Source organism: Carettochelys insculpta, chromosome 2 (genome assembly GCF_033958435.1).
Source record: "Carettochelys insculpta isolate YL-2023 chromosome 2, ASM3395843v1, whole genome shotgun sequence".
Taxonomy (NCBI): domain Eukaryota; kingdom Metazoa; phylum Chordata; order Testudines; family Carettochelyidae; genus Carettochelys; species Carettochelys insculpta.
In genome coordinates, this window is record NC_134138.1 from 224,927,542 (window position 1) to 224,942,397 (window position 14,856).

The 14,856-nt window shown below is 42.6% G+C and overlaps 1 protein-coding gene across 1 annotated transcript in view; it reads left to right on the plus strand.

The window, feature by feature from the left end:
• The window catches only part of DGKB (diacylglycerol kinase beta), a 481,053-nt gene that overhangs the window by 137,815 nt on the left and 328,382 nt on the right, over nucleotides 1-14,856 (plus strand). The window contains exon 12 of the mRNA XM_074986201.1: nucleotides 211-309. Within this exon, the coding sequence (XP_074842302.1) occupies nucleotides 211-309 (99 nt within the window). The remainder of the gene's footprint in view (nucleotides 1-210; nucleotides 310-14,856) is intronic.

Here is a 14,856-nt window from a genome sequence, read left to right on the forward strand (position 1 = left end):
GCAATTAAACTGAAGCAAAGTAAGTTCCTAAAATGCTGTACGTGAGTCAAATATTTCTACTGCCAGACAACAATTCTTAAATCTTTTCAGGTACTAATTCTTGGATCTAGTGTATTCATAGTCCCACTATTCTAGAGGGGACAGAGGTTCTTCATAGAAATATTCTACTGTGGTAGATTAGTAGTTATTAATTTTCTCTCTTCCCCACAGCTCCATAATAAATGTGCTTCACATCTAAAGCCTGAATGTGACTGTGGCCCTTTGAAGGACCATATTTTACCACCCACCGCAATCTGCCCAGTAGTATTGGTGAGTTCTTTATGCTCTATTTTTACGTAGCTGTGGGTCACACATTCTGGAACAACCTGAATTAATGTTTGATGACTTTATCTTTCTGTTAATGCGATAGTGCTATATAAGCCCAAAACAGGACATATAACTATAGTTCATGACTTGCAGGGAGAAATGCTTTTTCCCCAATATATTGAACTTTGTGTGACAACGAACTTTTTGTAGGACATGCTATAACTGAAGCTGACTCAGGTTTTATCACTTAAGTCATTCTGTACTTACCAGAAATTGTATAGGCAGAATATTCCTTCATTTTAAATCTTTTATAGATCCAACTTCCCAGAATAATGAAGTTATTCTTCTAGGCAGTTTTTGCTTGGGATGCATATTGTATATCTGCAGTGCTGAGGTCTCTCATCTCAGCCGGAGGTTACCTAGAATGATGACATTGGCCTTGCAGCAAGCTATGCATCAACATTATGGTGTATTTTATTCTTCAGAAGTGGACCGTAAATTTCCCTGTCCACAAAACAGTTACTCAGTTCAATGAAAATGGAAATAGAAATGTACACGGTACATAGGTATCACTGAAAAAAGCAGAGCAGTTTTTCATGACAGAGACCTTCCAATATAACTGCTATGTTAATACATGAAATTGAATTTTATGCTTAAGAAACTCACAGCATCATTGTGTTAATGATGATAACAGATATGATATACACATGGCCTTTTCATTTTAAATATATTTCACAACAAAAATGTAATGGTTGCATTTGAGAATATACACAGTAGGCAGAAAAATTAAGAATGGTAGCTTCCTAGATTATCTGTAACAATATGTTGATTTCTATGATTACTGTGTTTCACTGACTGCAGATCATGAATTTTTATGTGTAGCAAGAGACTTTGTTCAACACCACTATTGCAAACTCAGCCTGAGATCTGTAAGCCAAGTTGATTTCTGATGATACTCCTCCTCCTCATTATTACGCACCATCATCAATAAATAAAGCTTTTGCATGTGAAACTTTGCCCTTGGTTAAATTTGTGTGACACCATCATTTTTCCATGGTGTTTTATAAGTGCACAGGAGGCAGGCTTTCATCTTGCAATTGTAATTTAATTAATAGTTCTGTTGGTAATAAGTAAGGCTAATTCATCCTTGCACAGCTTTATTGCATCTGCAAATATACAAAGAGTAAAGGTAGTGAGAAATAATTTTGACCTAAAATAAAAGATCTGATTCAAGCTACAATTGATTTATGCAGTGTGTTTCTGAAGTATGTATATACACATTGTCGTGGGAAGGAGATGGTTGCCTTTGGTGCAGTGTGTTTCACTTGAGACTTTATTATTTTTTACAATGCGGTATGTTTGGTCAGCCAGTTGATGCTTCCAAATATATACAATAATACAGTATCATGTACACTCACATTACAGATAACACATTCCTGACCTGGATACCAGGAAGTCCTACCCTGGATATGATTGGTTACAATGCATATGTTGTTTGCTTTGACAATTTTTAAAATTGTTTTCTTTCACTTCCTCTTTGTTATGGAGATTCTCTTGATGAATGTAATACTTCGGTGAGTAAGAAACCACCTCTATCAATAACAGGAACGAAGCAGGGAATATCTACATGCAAGAAGAACAATAGGTGTGCAATAGTAAACACATCCATTCATTCATCAGTAGAAATACAGGTTGAAATGCTGAAATCCAGGGTTCTCTCCTCCAGCAACATCCATGGTCTGGCAGGAATGGGGATCTTTCAAGACCAGAGAGTCCTGGGGTTAGGACGGGAAGGGACTAGCTAGACTAGTGGCTGGAGGCCACGGTAGGGCAACCAAGGGTGCGCTGGTGGCAAGTGGAGTGGGGGAAACAGTGACCAGGGATTCTTGGCTGCGAGGAGTGATCTGGGAGCGGTGGCCAGGACTGGGAATCCAAGAGCCGGGAGGCACAGCTTTTGGCAGCTCGTGGCCAGGACTTGGTGGGAAGCTGAAGCACAGGGAAGCTGCGACTGGGGCCAGGCAGGAACCTGGGACCATGTGGGAAGCTGTGGCCTGCAGAGATTGTGGCTAGGGCTGGAAGGCAGGTGGCTGGGGCCCAGAGCCAGAGGCCAGGAAGCTATGACGAGAGCCAGCAAACAGTAGCTGCAGCTGAGCCGTGGATGGGGAGCCTGCAAGGGTTCAGCAACAGTGGGGAGGGGAGCCAGGAGAACACCAGCAGAGGGGCATTGACCTCCCCTAGTCCAGCAATATCCCCTCCCCTGGTCTGGGACAGCTCAGGTCTGGAAGGTGCCAGAGAGGGGAGGTTCAACCTGTAAGAGACAGTACGTTATGTAGTAGAAAGAGGGGAGCTTCTCTTGTCCAGTACGCTGTTTCGGTATCATGTTTAGTGGCAAAGATGAAACAGGAAACTGAAAGCTCTTGCATCAAGATCACATACAGAAAATAGCTCCTCCTCCTGGGTATTGCTGTCTGGCAAAGTTCAAACCAGACAAACAGAGTTTCTTTATTTCTTGGAATGGCTGCCGGCAGTTTAGACTCCTCTACAGTCTGGCCTGTTTTGAGGGAATGAGGCAGTTTGTGTGTGTTCCCATCTTCTACCAGGTCTGTCTGGAAAGTCCTACAAATACTAGAAGTCCTAGTGGTGGAGGAAGAGAGCAGCCTTGTATCACCCACATTTCAAAGTAGAAGCGATTTTGGTCTTTAGGCAAAGTTATAAACTTGGCTTCTCAAACCTCAAACTGTCACAACTGGAATACCCCTTTTCTCTTAGAGATCATTTCCTTCACTCTCTGGTTTACCTTTGTGTGTAAAAAGAAAGAAACAGCCAGCCAAAAAACAAACCAAACACTGAAATTGTGGCAAGGTAATGGAGATCCCTGCTCATTATTAAAAAGCCGACATACCCTGGTTAAGGGTAGGTTGAGATCAAATGTCACATGCTTCATGGAGTTCATAAGTCAGTAAAGATTTGTTAACATTCTATGGCATGGGGCCATCTGTCTGTGGCCTCAGCGCTATACTTCTCTCTCGTTCCCATCACTTGAATTGTATAAGAGTATGGGCCTTTTCAGCAGTCGTACAGTTGGTTGTCGTCATTGACACTGTCCCACGTGACGTTCTCCTAAGCAAATTAGGGAAATATGGTCTTGATACAATTCCTATGTGCTAGGTGCACAACTGGTTGACAGGTTCTATTTCAGTAGGAGTTATCAGTGGTTTGCTGTCTGTCTGGGAGGTTGTATCTAGAGGGTTTCCACAAAGGGTCAGCCCTGCGTATGGTATTATTCAGTATTTTCATTAATGAATTGGATAATGAAATGGACGTTATGCTTATAAAATTGGTGGATAACAACATCTAGGAGGGTGATGAAAACACTTTAGAGAACAAGATTAGAAATCAAAATGACCCTGACAAATTGGAGAATTGGTCTGAAATCAACAAGATGAAATTCAGTAAAGATAAGTGCAAAGTACTTCAATTAGGAAATGGAATTAAATGCACAACTACAAAACAGGGAATAGCTGGCTAGATGGTAGAGCTGCTGGAAAGAATCAAAAGATTATAATGGATCCCAACAAACTGAATACAAGTCAAGTTGTGAAAAACACTAAAAGAGTTGCATTAACAGGAGTTTTTTATGTAAGACACTAAGAGGTAATTATCCCATTCTAATTGATACTGGGGAGCCTTATTTGTAGTACTGGATCCAGTTTTAGGCAGTATACATCAAGAAAGGCAGGGACAAATAAGAGAGAGTCCAGAGGAGAGCTACAAAAATGGCAGGGGGAGCAGGGAGGTTTAGAGAACCTGACCTGTGAGGAAGTATTTAAAAAAAGGAGCATGGTTAGTGCTGACAAATGAAGACTGAGAGCAGTCTTCACGAACCTCTTTATGAACAGCCTTTAATAAGGTAAGTCTGCCTTTGGACCCTTCTGTCCTCCCTTGCCCCCCTAGTATTGTGTCCCATGATGGGGGACTTCCCAATGCTGGTCACCCACTTGAAGCTGACATGCCTCAGACCAGGGGAGGCAGTTGCAATAGAGCCTTCTCTGGTGACTGGATTCTGAGTGCCAACAGAGGGAGTGGAAATGGACTTCACCAGTCACCTGGCACAGACCCACAAAGGCACATGGCTCCTTGCATGAGCTCTGAGACCAACTTATCATATCGCTGGGCCATTGTCAGAGTTCCTGGGAATGTTTAGAGTCTAGGAACTGTGGACCCTGCTGTCATTCCCAGAGATGGATGCCGCTGCATACCATGAGATACCCTTGGCAACCAGCCTGCAGTGTCTCTTGGTCGTGCTCCTTATCCAAGTACTGGTCTCGGAGCATGAGCCGTGAATCACCAGCTGCTACTGAGCACTGCTAGTCACTAAGATCTCCAGTGATGTGCACATCCTGTTCAGACACTCCTTCTCTATACATAAACAAGGGCACCACCACATGCAAAGTAACTTCAGTAGTAGGTCCATTCTAGATATTGGTCTGGTTCAGAACAGAGCTTGAGCTTAGAAGCACAGCCTCCCAGAACCTTAGTGTCATCTACTTTACAAGCTCTGAGACCTTCCCCCATGGCCCCAGACCCAGTGGCTGCTCTGTGGTACTCTCGGATCCCGTGGGTCACTTCACTTACAGGTGGCCCAAACCATCTGCCTGGTGAGGGGGGATCTCCCCAAGATGACCTCTTTGCCACCAAGTAGACAGAAAATACTATCAGTTTTGCTCCTGGTGGAGACTAGGCAAGGGCCACCTCTCTGGTGCCTTCCTTCTGTTGCAGTCTGAGTGTCTGCTGTATACATTTCCACCAATCCCTCTCACCAGCTGAATCCTAGTAAGGATCAAGAGAGAAAAGATTGGGTTATTGTGATTGTCCCAGTGTGGCCCCTTCAAAACTGGTTAAGGCACACTCAGGAACATAGTGGTGGGTCCTCCATGGCCTTTTCCCAATTGTTTGGGCCCACTTTTGCAGGACCATAGTAGGCACCTATACCCCAACCTCAAGTCTCTTCACCTCTTGGCATGAATTCAGCAGGTCTTCCTGGGAAGCAGGAAGCCATCCATAAGACTGTCTACCTGACCAAGATTTTTTTCACTGAGCAGCAGAGCTTGGTAGCTTCCTCTCATGCTCTCCAATGTAGTCCATCCTAATCTACTTTTTACAGCTCAGTAACCAGGGTCTGGCACATTATTCCATCAGAGTGTACGTTGTGGCCATCTCTGCATTTCACCAGCCAGTTCAGGAGTCTGACTATCATGTCATGAGAGGACTCAAGTGGCTGTACCCCTAGGTGTGAGATCCTGCCCCGCTGTTGGCCCTCACAAGGCTCACTAGTCCACCCTTCAATTTGCTGGGTTGCTTCTCTCTCTCCTACTCGTTTTGGAAGGTTGCATTCCTGGTGGCTTTAACATTGGCAAGATGAATCTTGGAAATCAAAGCTTTGACCACAAAACTCTTACATATTTTTCCATAAAGATGAGGTTCAGCTGTTACCCCACATGGCTTTCCTTCAAAGGTGGCTTCTTTCTTTCATGTGAACCAGGTCATATTCCTACCTGTGTTCTTCTGCAAGTGTCACTAGATAGAGGAGTGACGTTACACACCCTAGACATCTGGAGGGCCTTGGCCTTTTACCTGAAAAGTACCAAGCCCTTGTGTATGTCAGTGCAGTTATTTGTTGCTACAGCTGAAAGGATAAAGGGCCTTCCAGTCTCATCTGAGAGGGTTTCCCACTGGATCACCTCTTAAATGTGGGCCTGCTATAAGCTGGCAAAGGTAGCACTACCACTAATTGTCTGTGCACATTTGACCAGAGCACAGGCATAGTTGATGTCCTTCCTGACTCATGTGCCAATCCCGTACATCTGTAGGGCTGCAAGATGGTCCTTGGTCCATACATTGACATCTTATTATACTATCACCCAGCACACCAGAGGGAACTTTGGGTTCAGCACAGCTGTGTTGCAATCGATGCATCCATGAAGTCCTACCTGTCTCCGTGGATACTGCTTGGAATCACTTAATGTGGAGTGGACATGCACCAGCATTCAATGAAGACAAGACAGTTACCTTTTCTGTAACTTACGTTCTTTGAGGTGTGATAATCACATCCACTCCACCACCTGCCTTTCTTCCCCCATGGGAGTTTCTGACAAGAAGGACCTGTCTCAGTGTAGGGGCCTGGACTTAATGACAACTCAAGGTATAATAGAAGGTATAAATATAATAGAATTTCACTAAGGTTTTTGGAAAACAAAAGCGACAAATGCAGTACAAATGCTGCAAATGCAGATGGTTTTTGGAAAACAAAAGCAACAAATGCAGTAGTCAATTAAGTTTGGCTGTATGGTGAGGGAAATGGAGGAAGAGAGGGAGAGAGGGGGTGGAGTTGAAAGGGGGCAAATATTCTGATAAGTTATGTGGATTGACCATCACCGTCCTTCTGGTAGAGATAGAAATAGGTGGAAGTTCAGAAAAAAATCAAATATTAGTAAGTTTTTAGAGTAAAGAACATTTTGCCTTTTGCTCTGAGCAATGCTATATACACACCAAGTTCAAATTTAAAAGGGCGAATTAATGCTATAGTGGAAACACTGTTATTTTAGGTCAATTTTATTGGCCTCCAGAGGTATCCCACAGAGCTCCAAATGCGTCCATTCTGGCCACTTTCACCTCCGCTGCTCTCAAAGGCTACGTCTACACGTGCACCCAACTTCGAAATAGCTTATTTCGATGTTGCGACATCGAAATAGGCTATTTCGATGAATAACATCTACACGTCCTCCAGGGCTGGCAACGTCGATGTTCAACTTCGACGTTGCTCAGCCCAACATCGAAATAGGCACAACGAGGGAACGTCTACACGGCAAAGTAGCACACATCGAAATAAGGTAGCCAGGCACAGCTGCAGACAGGGTCACGGGGCGGACTCAACAGCAAGCCGCTCCCTTAAAGGGCCCCTCCCAGACACACTTTCATTAAACAGTGCAAGATACACAGAGCCAACAACTAGTTGCAGACCCTGTATATGCAGCACGGACCCCCAGCTGCAGCAGCAGCAGCCAGAAGCCCTGGGCTAAGGGCTGCTGCCCACGGTGACCACAGAGCCCCGCAAGGGCTGGAGAGAGAGTATCTCTCAACCCCCCAGCTGATGGCCGCCATGGAGGACCCCGCTATTTCGATGTTGCGGGACGCGGATCGTCTACACGTCCCTACTTCGATGTTGAACGTCGAAGTAGGGCGCTATTCCCATCCGCTCATGGGGTTAGTGACTTCGACGTCTCGCCGCCTAACGTCGATTTCAACTTCGAAATAGCGCCCAACACGTGTAGACGTGACGGGCGCTATTTCGAAGTTACTGCCGCTACTTCGAAGTAGCGTGCACGTGTAGACGCAGCCAAAGTGAGCAGGAAGTAGGTAACAGGAAGCCCATGAATTTGACTTCATTTTCCTTCTGGCCAGCATGGGTTCTCAGGGTTGCAAAAGAGCCTCAGCATGGAGCCATCAGGAGATCCAATACCTCATTTCTGTGCGGGTGTATGAATCTGTGCTGAGTAAACACCAATGATGCTCTGCAGTGCTGGGTGAAAATCAGCTGCCGCCCTGCCCCCCCCACCCCACCCCGACACACACACACACCACTTGGCTGCTGGGCTGTGTGGACCATGCTTCTAGACAGCTACATGTCCTGCCCTGCACAGGGTTTCAGTGCTTGAGTGGGCTTCTTCCCTGCACACGGGTTTAGCAGGAGTAGCCAAGAAACTTGTTTTGTGTGCTGAACATTTTACAGGGATGCCCCCCATCCCCAAGGCGCCATGCGGCTGTTACGTTTTCAAGTGGTCCCTGATGGAACTGAGCTTCAGGACATTTGCCTCTGGCCCCTGGCCTGTTCTGCATTGGATAAATTCTGAAGAGTGTTGTCTTCTGTCCCTTTTTAAAAAGTAACCCCAACCTGATAGGTTATTTGGTTAAAGACAGTTTCCTATGATCTTCCTGCAGGGTCAAACTTGCTTCCCAAAGCATGTGGCTCAGGGGGCAATTTCATTTGAAGGCATGGTGCTTGTGGGCTTGCTCTCTCTTTCTTTCCTCTCCCATATAGGCAGTCAAGCTAGGGCTTCTTTACCAGAAGAGGCAAGGGAATCCCTGCAAATAATTCTTGAGTGGGACCAACTGACAAGTCTCACTACCACTAGACATCTGTGCACTCTGGGATTCCACAATGCGTCTTGAAATAACTACTTGAGTCACTACTACATCTGACGGGCTCCTGGCCTCATGTTGGATATGTCCATGTAATGGCTACTTCCAACATTCTAACTACTAGACACGAAAGCCCTCCCAGCGCTGGGGAGAGAACCCAGCCCTCCCATCCTCTACCCACCTAGACCCCACTGCCAAAGCAGATAGAGAACATGTAATTGCATCTTTCTTTGTGAAGATAGTGGTCCATGAGGTCATTATGGATGATTCCATTGACATCTACGCCAGCTGCAGGTGGCACATGGGTGTCATGGGCTTCACCAGGGAAAAGACTTTTGGGTCAGAAGTAGTCTCCTCTGAAATTACTTGAGTAATGACAGTACTTGAGCTGCTACAGTGCTCCAGGCAGACTGGCATATCAGTAGGCAGCTCTGATGGCAGCAGTTATGACAGCGTCTTGATGCAGGGGTAGGCTTCAGAAAAATGGCCATTTGAGAGCAATGCACTATGGGATGATGACATCACACACCTGTAACCACTTGTGTCGACTTTTTTCCCACAAGACACTGGCACAGAAAGCCAAAATGCAATGGGGCTGCAGGAACTATGGGATAGGTGCCCACCATCCACTGCTCCCACAGTCAAATTTAGGCAATTTAGTAGGGACACACTAAGTTGACTTTATGAGCGGATGTGGGCATTCAACTTTGGCTTTATAAAATCTAGTGTTACAAAGTCAACTTTAACAAATTAGACTTTATTACCAAATGTAGATACAGCCTTAGATACAAGGTATCTTTCAAAACATCTAAAATAAGGCCTACCAGATTGTGCCCATATATTCAGAAGGCAAATGTCTTTCTGAAAAATATGAGAAACACACATTTTGGGAATTGGCACTGTGTATTCTTTAAGACAACCACATAGATACACAGAAAACTTTGTATGATTCCATATCATACAAAGAGCCAGTGCTTTGCACATGGCTCATTTGTGATTTTTTAATATTTTAAATAGACATATTTTGTGTACTTTAAAATGAGCCATAGTCACAGTTCCAGTCTACTGTACATATTGTATATTGTTTGATGAAGTTTCTTGCTTGACTTAAATGAGCTAAGTTATAAACTGTGCATGTAGATCTCAAGTGATAGTCTTTTAATAGATGTCAGATGCACTTTATTGCTATCTTCTTTTATTTCAGTAACGTTTTAATTAATTCACACTGATTGAATAAATGTACATTGAGACTTGTTTCCTAATGAGGGCACATTTAGAGGAAAGGTTTTGCATCATTCTGATATCCTGTGGGTAATTATATTCTAATTATATGGTGGGGGGAAAAGTCTATAACTCAGTGGTGATATTGTTCATTGGACCCAATTAATTACATGCACATAATGAAAGTTCATGATAAAGTTGACTGGCAGTGAGTTTAAAAATCTTTAACTCAATTGAATCCTAGCCTAGCATGAGAATAGAATTAGATGATAACCAGGTTAGAAATGGAGTATTGGAATGGGATGAGTGAGTCTCCAGGAAGAAAGAAAAGCTGCCCTCTCTATACAAAAATGTCTTTTTATATGAAGCAGAAAAGGAGTAAGGCTGTCTGATGTCTTGACTTGTCCATTTTGGTGTCTTCTCTCTGTTTCATTTAATCAACGCAGAGCCCTACCATTCTATCAGCATAAACAAATAATAGAATAATTAGATTTTCTATTTATCCATGCTAAATCATGTTTCCCTTTGCATAACAACCAAATCACACAATATTATTAATACATAATGAATCTGATTCTACTGTCACTTTTACCACTTTCACTCTGGTGAGACTTCATTTACTTCACTGGAGATACTGCATAGAATTACTGCAATACACAGATGTGATCTAAAAAGCCATAATTCAAAATTTGTATTTACAAATAATGATACACATTATAAGCCATTATGTACACTGAGTTTACACTGGATAATTATGAAACCACACACATCATTGTTTCCATAGTAGCTAACCAATTTCAAAAAGTGGATTGACATGAAGATGTGTCAGAAAGTGAAAGAATTAAAATAGCAGGAGAGGCAGAGAAACTTGTTTTCTGCACTTCTCGTTTTACAGGGCTGATCCTCCTAAGAAGTATTCAGATGCCTTTCTTTTATGTTTGAGAGAAGCCATGTGGTGTGGGTGGGGAGGCACAAGCCCACCAGCTCCATGGCAGCTTGGGAGGGGCATACTTCCAAACAGCACCATGTCCTGTCCTGCACTGGGGGTTTTCAGTGCTTGAGTGGGCTTACCTCCTGTCATTTATGTCTCTGTTCAACAGTAATGGAACCCAATACCAGCTTTGTTTTTCCATCAAGTGAAGGTACACAGTTGGGTATTTCCTCCTTACTGGGGAAAAGGGCAACTGGCTTTCAACTAAAAAAATCTGCCTTTGCTTGGGTAAATTATTTGGAGAGTCTCTTCCATGTTTTGTGTAAAGATACAGTGACAGAGACACGCATTTATTATGTACTTTATACTAAATGTATTTTGTATTGTGCTGGCAGGAGGATGTGCCTCAGAATGCTGATGCTGTACAAGATCATTTTTCTCTTTGAGTATTTAGAGAAAATAAATTGAACTTGTGAAAGCTGCTGCTATTTTTATTATAACAACTTACTGAATAAATACTTGCCTCACACTGCCTTCCCGTGAGGTAGATAATATTATCTCCATTTTACAGATGAACAAACTGATGCACAGGAAAGTGACTTGGCATGACAGCAAATGTCTTATGCAATTAGGAATTAGTTCTTCAGGATCCTATTGCTATTCCTTAACCTTAAGACTGTCCATCTGTTCTTCTCAGATACAGTGTATGGGTGACTTTCATTCTTGGCAGAGTCAGCTCAAGGCCTATACACATTTAAAGTAAAATTAAACACTCAAAATAGATGTTAAGAGGATCCTAGGATTCATTCAAGGCTTCTGAAGAGGGTTTAAATTTCACCTTATTTAAGTATCTTTCATTTACACTAGTAAGCATTATTTGGCATATCCTTGCATTACAAGTGTCACAAGATAGTGTTGAATGTGATATAATGAAACTGTGAGATAAATATACAGAGAGAAGCATTTTTTTTCATTGCAAACACCATGTCAAATTTCAGGTTCAGTTCTCTGCAAATCTAAAACATTCAAAATACAATGGTGTTCTTATCTACAGTACGAGCTTTTCCATTTCTTTGATGACAGATTGAAATTAATAATTGCCCTAGAGGAAAGAATGTATCTTTCCAACTAATTATCTGTACTGCAAACACAGTTCAATGTTAAAATGAATAAGATCCTGATAAACTGAAATGGCAGATGTTCAATCATTTTGAATTATACCTCGCTGCCTGCCCACCCCATCACTGTTATCCATTCCTAAGTCTATTTCGCACATCATCTTCCATTAGACTTTAATATGTGGTTATCTTAAATCTACTTTTCTGTTTGTGTCTGCTTTCTTAGAGAATCATAAGTTATTAGCTTCTATAATAGAAGGTATAGTTTTATTTTAGATTTTAAATGTAAGTAATATGCCAGGCTGTCTTAGGCCTTACTATTGATGCATTCTTTGAGTGACTGTGATTTTGAGGTCAAAGACTCAAGAAGTGTATCAATAGTACAGAAATATGAACGCAGAAGAAAAAAAATCTGTGATCTTAGCAGGACTTTTTATTTTTTAAAAATTTCATAGCTAAATGCTTAACAGAAAATGAGACACCCTCTCCCCTATTCAGCACAGATAGCCATGTTCTCAAAATAGCTCACTCATTAAAGTACAAGGAAAAGAGTAATTAAGAGGCATGTTGTTTAGAACATTTTCTCTGTGCTATTTTTGTGTCATGTTCACCAATACACCCCAGTTGCTTTGTGCTGCTCTCCTGTTGCAAAGCAGTCTCCTATCTAAGACTCATAGACAAACACTTAACATGGATGATCTAGGTCAGCATTTCCTAAACTGTATTCTGTGGAACAGTGATGTTCTGCTCAATGTGAATAGATATTCTGTGAAAAAATATTGATGCTAATGATATTTTTTCTTCTAAAATATGAAATTACGTGTGTATCAAAAATACTAAGGTATTTGACTAGTATTTAGGTTATAGGTATATTCATATTTAAAACACATTCATAATAGTATAGTTATTATGTGACTTGTGCCAAAACAATGAAAGTAGATTTGAATGGTTTCAGCATGAATCGTGTTCAGAAAAATCTTGTGATGCTGCACCTGATATAAGGATGCATCTCTCTAGCATTGTTCTTAATAATAAGTGGATTTGTGATCAAAAGTTGCAAAAACACTCTTCCCATTGAAAAGCTGACAAATGTTACTTACTTTTATTTTCCAGTAGTTTTCTTTAAAAATAACAAATTTACAAAAAATAATTAAAAATGTTTTTCCATATCTAATTTGTTTTGCATTTCGTTTTCATAAAAATGTTTATGTTTCAAGGAAGGACATTTATTTTTTGAACAACATTTTCCTTGCTATTTTTGTACAAAAGAAGGACACTAACCATCCTTCTTTTGGCTGGTGTATTTGATGGGATATTTTGGTGGGAGTTGTACTTAATTTTTATACTTGTAGGATTGCTAACTGTCCTGCTATCAGGACATGAGTTGTTCATTCAGATAATTTTCTCTTGTTATTTTTTGTTCTTTGTAAAATAAAAGACATCTAAAGAACTAACTCTTTTAAAGCAAATTTTGAGCATTATATGCAATAATTTTTTGGAATGAAACCCTCCACATCATTCCACCCACATCCAGCATGTATGTGTTCCACCAATATATTCCAAGTCCAAAAGTGTTCTGTGGCCAAATTAATTTGGGAAATGCTGCTCTAGGTGGTACATGGTCCTGCCATGAATGCAGAGGACTGGACTTGATGACATCTTAACATCTCTTCCAGTCCTAACATAACCAGACAGCTGAAGGAAACCTTCCATAGCAGATCCAAGGCTGTCCCCACTCCAGGCCTTCAATGCAGGCATGTAACGAAGGGTAAGTGTTGGGTCAATATGTCCATGTACCCAGTTGATCTGAGGCTGTTGGCTAGACCCTTGAGAAACAGGGTAGCTAGGGCAAGATTAGAGAAGCCTGCTTTTAATTTTTGTATATGCCCCATGCTTGATCTGGCTCATATTTCATGATTGTGTAATATTATTGAAAAGCCTGTAATAAAACTGGTCTCACAGGCTGCGTCTACACGTGCACGCTACTTCGAAGTAGCGGCAGTAACTTCGAAATAGCGCCCGTCACGTCTACACGTGTTGGGCGCTATTTCGAAGTTGAAATCGACGTTAGGCGGTGAGACGTCGAAGTCGCTAACCCCATGAGGGGATGGGAATAGCGCCCTACTTCGACGTTCAACATCGAAGTAGGGACGTGTAGACGATCCGCGTCCCTCAACATCGAAATAGCGGGGTCCTCCATGGCGGCCATCAGCTGGGGGGTTGAGAGATACTCTCTCTCCAGCCCTTGCGGGGCTCTGTGGTCACCGTGGGCAGCAGCCCTTAGCCCAGGGCTTCTGGCTGCTGCTGCTGCAGCTGGGGGTCCGTGCTGCATATACAGGGTCTGCAACTAGTTGTTGGCTCTGTGTATCTTGCACTGTTTAATGAAAGTGTGTCTGGGAGGGGCCCTTTAAGGGAGCGACTTGCTGTTGAGTCCGCCCCGTGACCCTGTCTGCAGCTGTGCCTGGCTCCCTTATTTCGATGTGTGCTACTTTGGCGTGTAGACGTTCCCTCGCTGTGCCTATTTCGATGTTGGGCTGAGCAACGTCGAAGTTGAACATCGACGTTGCCAGCCCTGGAGGACGTGTAGACGTTATTCGTCGAAATAGCCTATTTCGATGTCGCAACATCGAAATAAACTATTTCGAAGTTGGGTGCACGTGTAGACGTAGCCACAGTGAGTGGGTGACTCAGGTTTCCTTGACCCTCATTAGTCTGGGTTCCAACATGCTTGTGGTCCAGAGAAAGCTTTTCCTGAATTAGTTAGTGATCTGCTCCTGAAGATTCATGAAAATCAGATGCCCATGAATCCATTATCTCAGTTTAATGCACACCCTAGTGTGAGTAGATAGAGCTGGCCTTTGTTCTTTTCTAGTAAGGTGAAATTTACGCCCGTTTCCATGTACTGTACAAGCTGTATGTACTCTTCACATCCCATTAAGCCTTCAGAATATGGCATAAGTGGTACACAGGGCTTGAGCTGGCCCCTTTGCACAAGATGAATTTCGCATTCAGCACCAGAGTGTAGAATTGGACAATTACACTTCAGCTTCCTGGACTACTAATGTTGAACGGTACCATGTT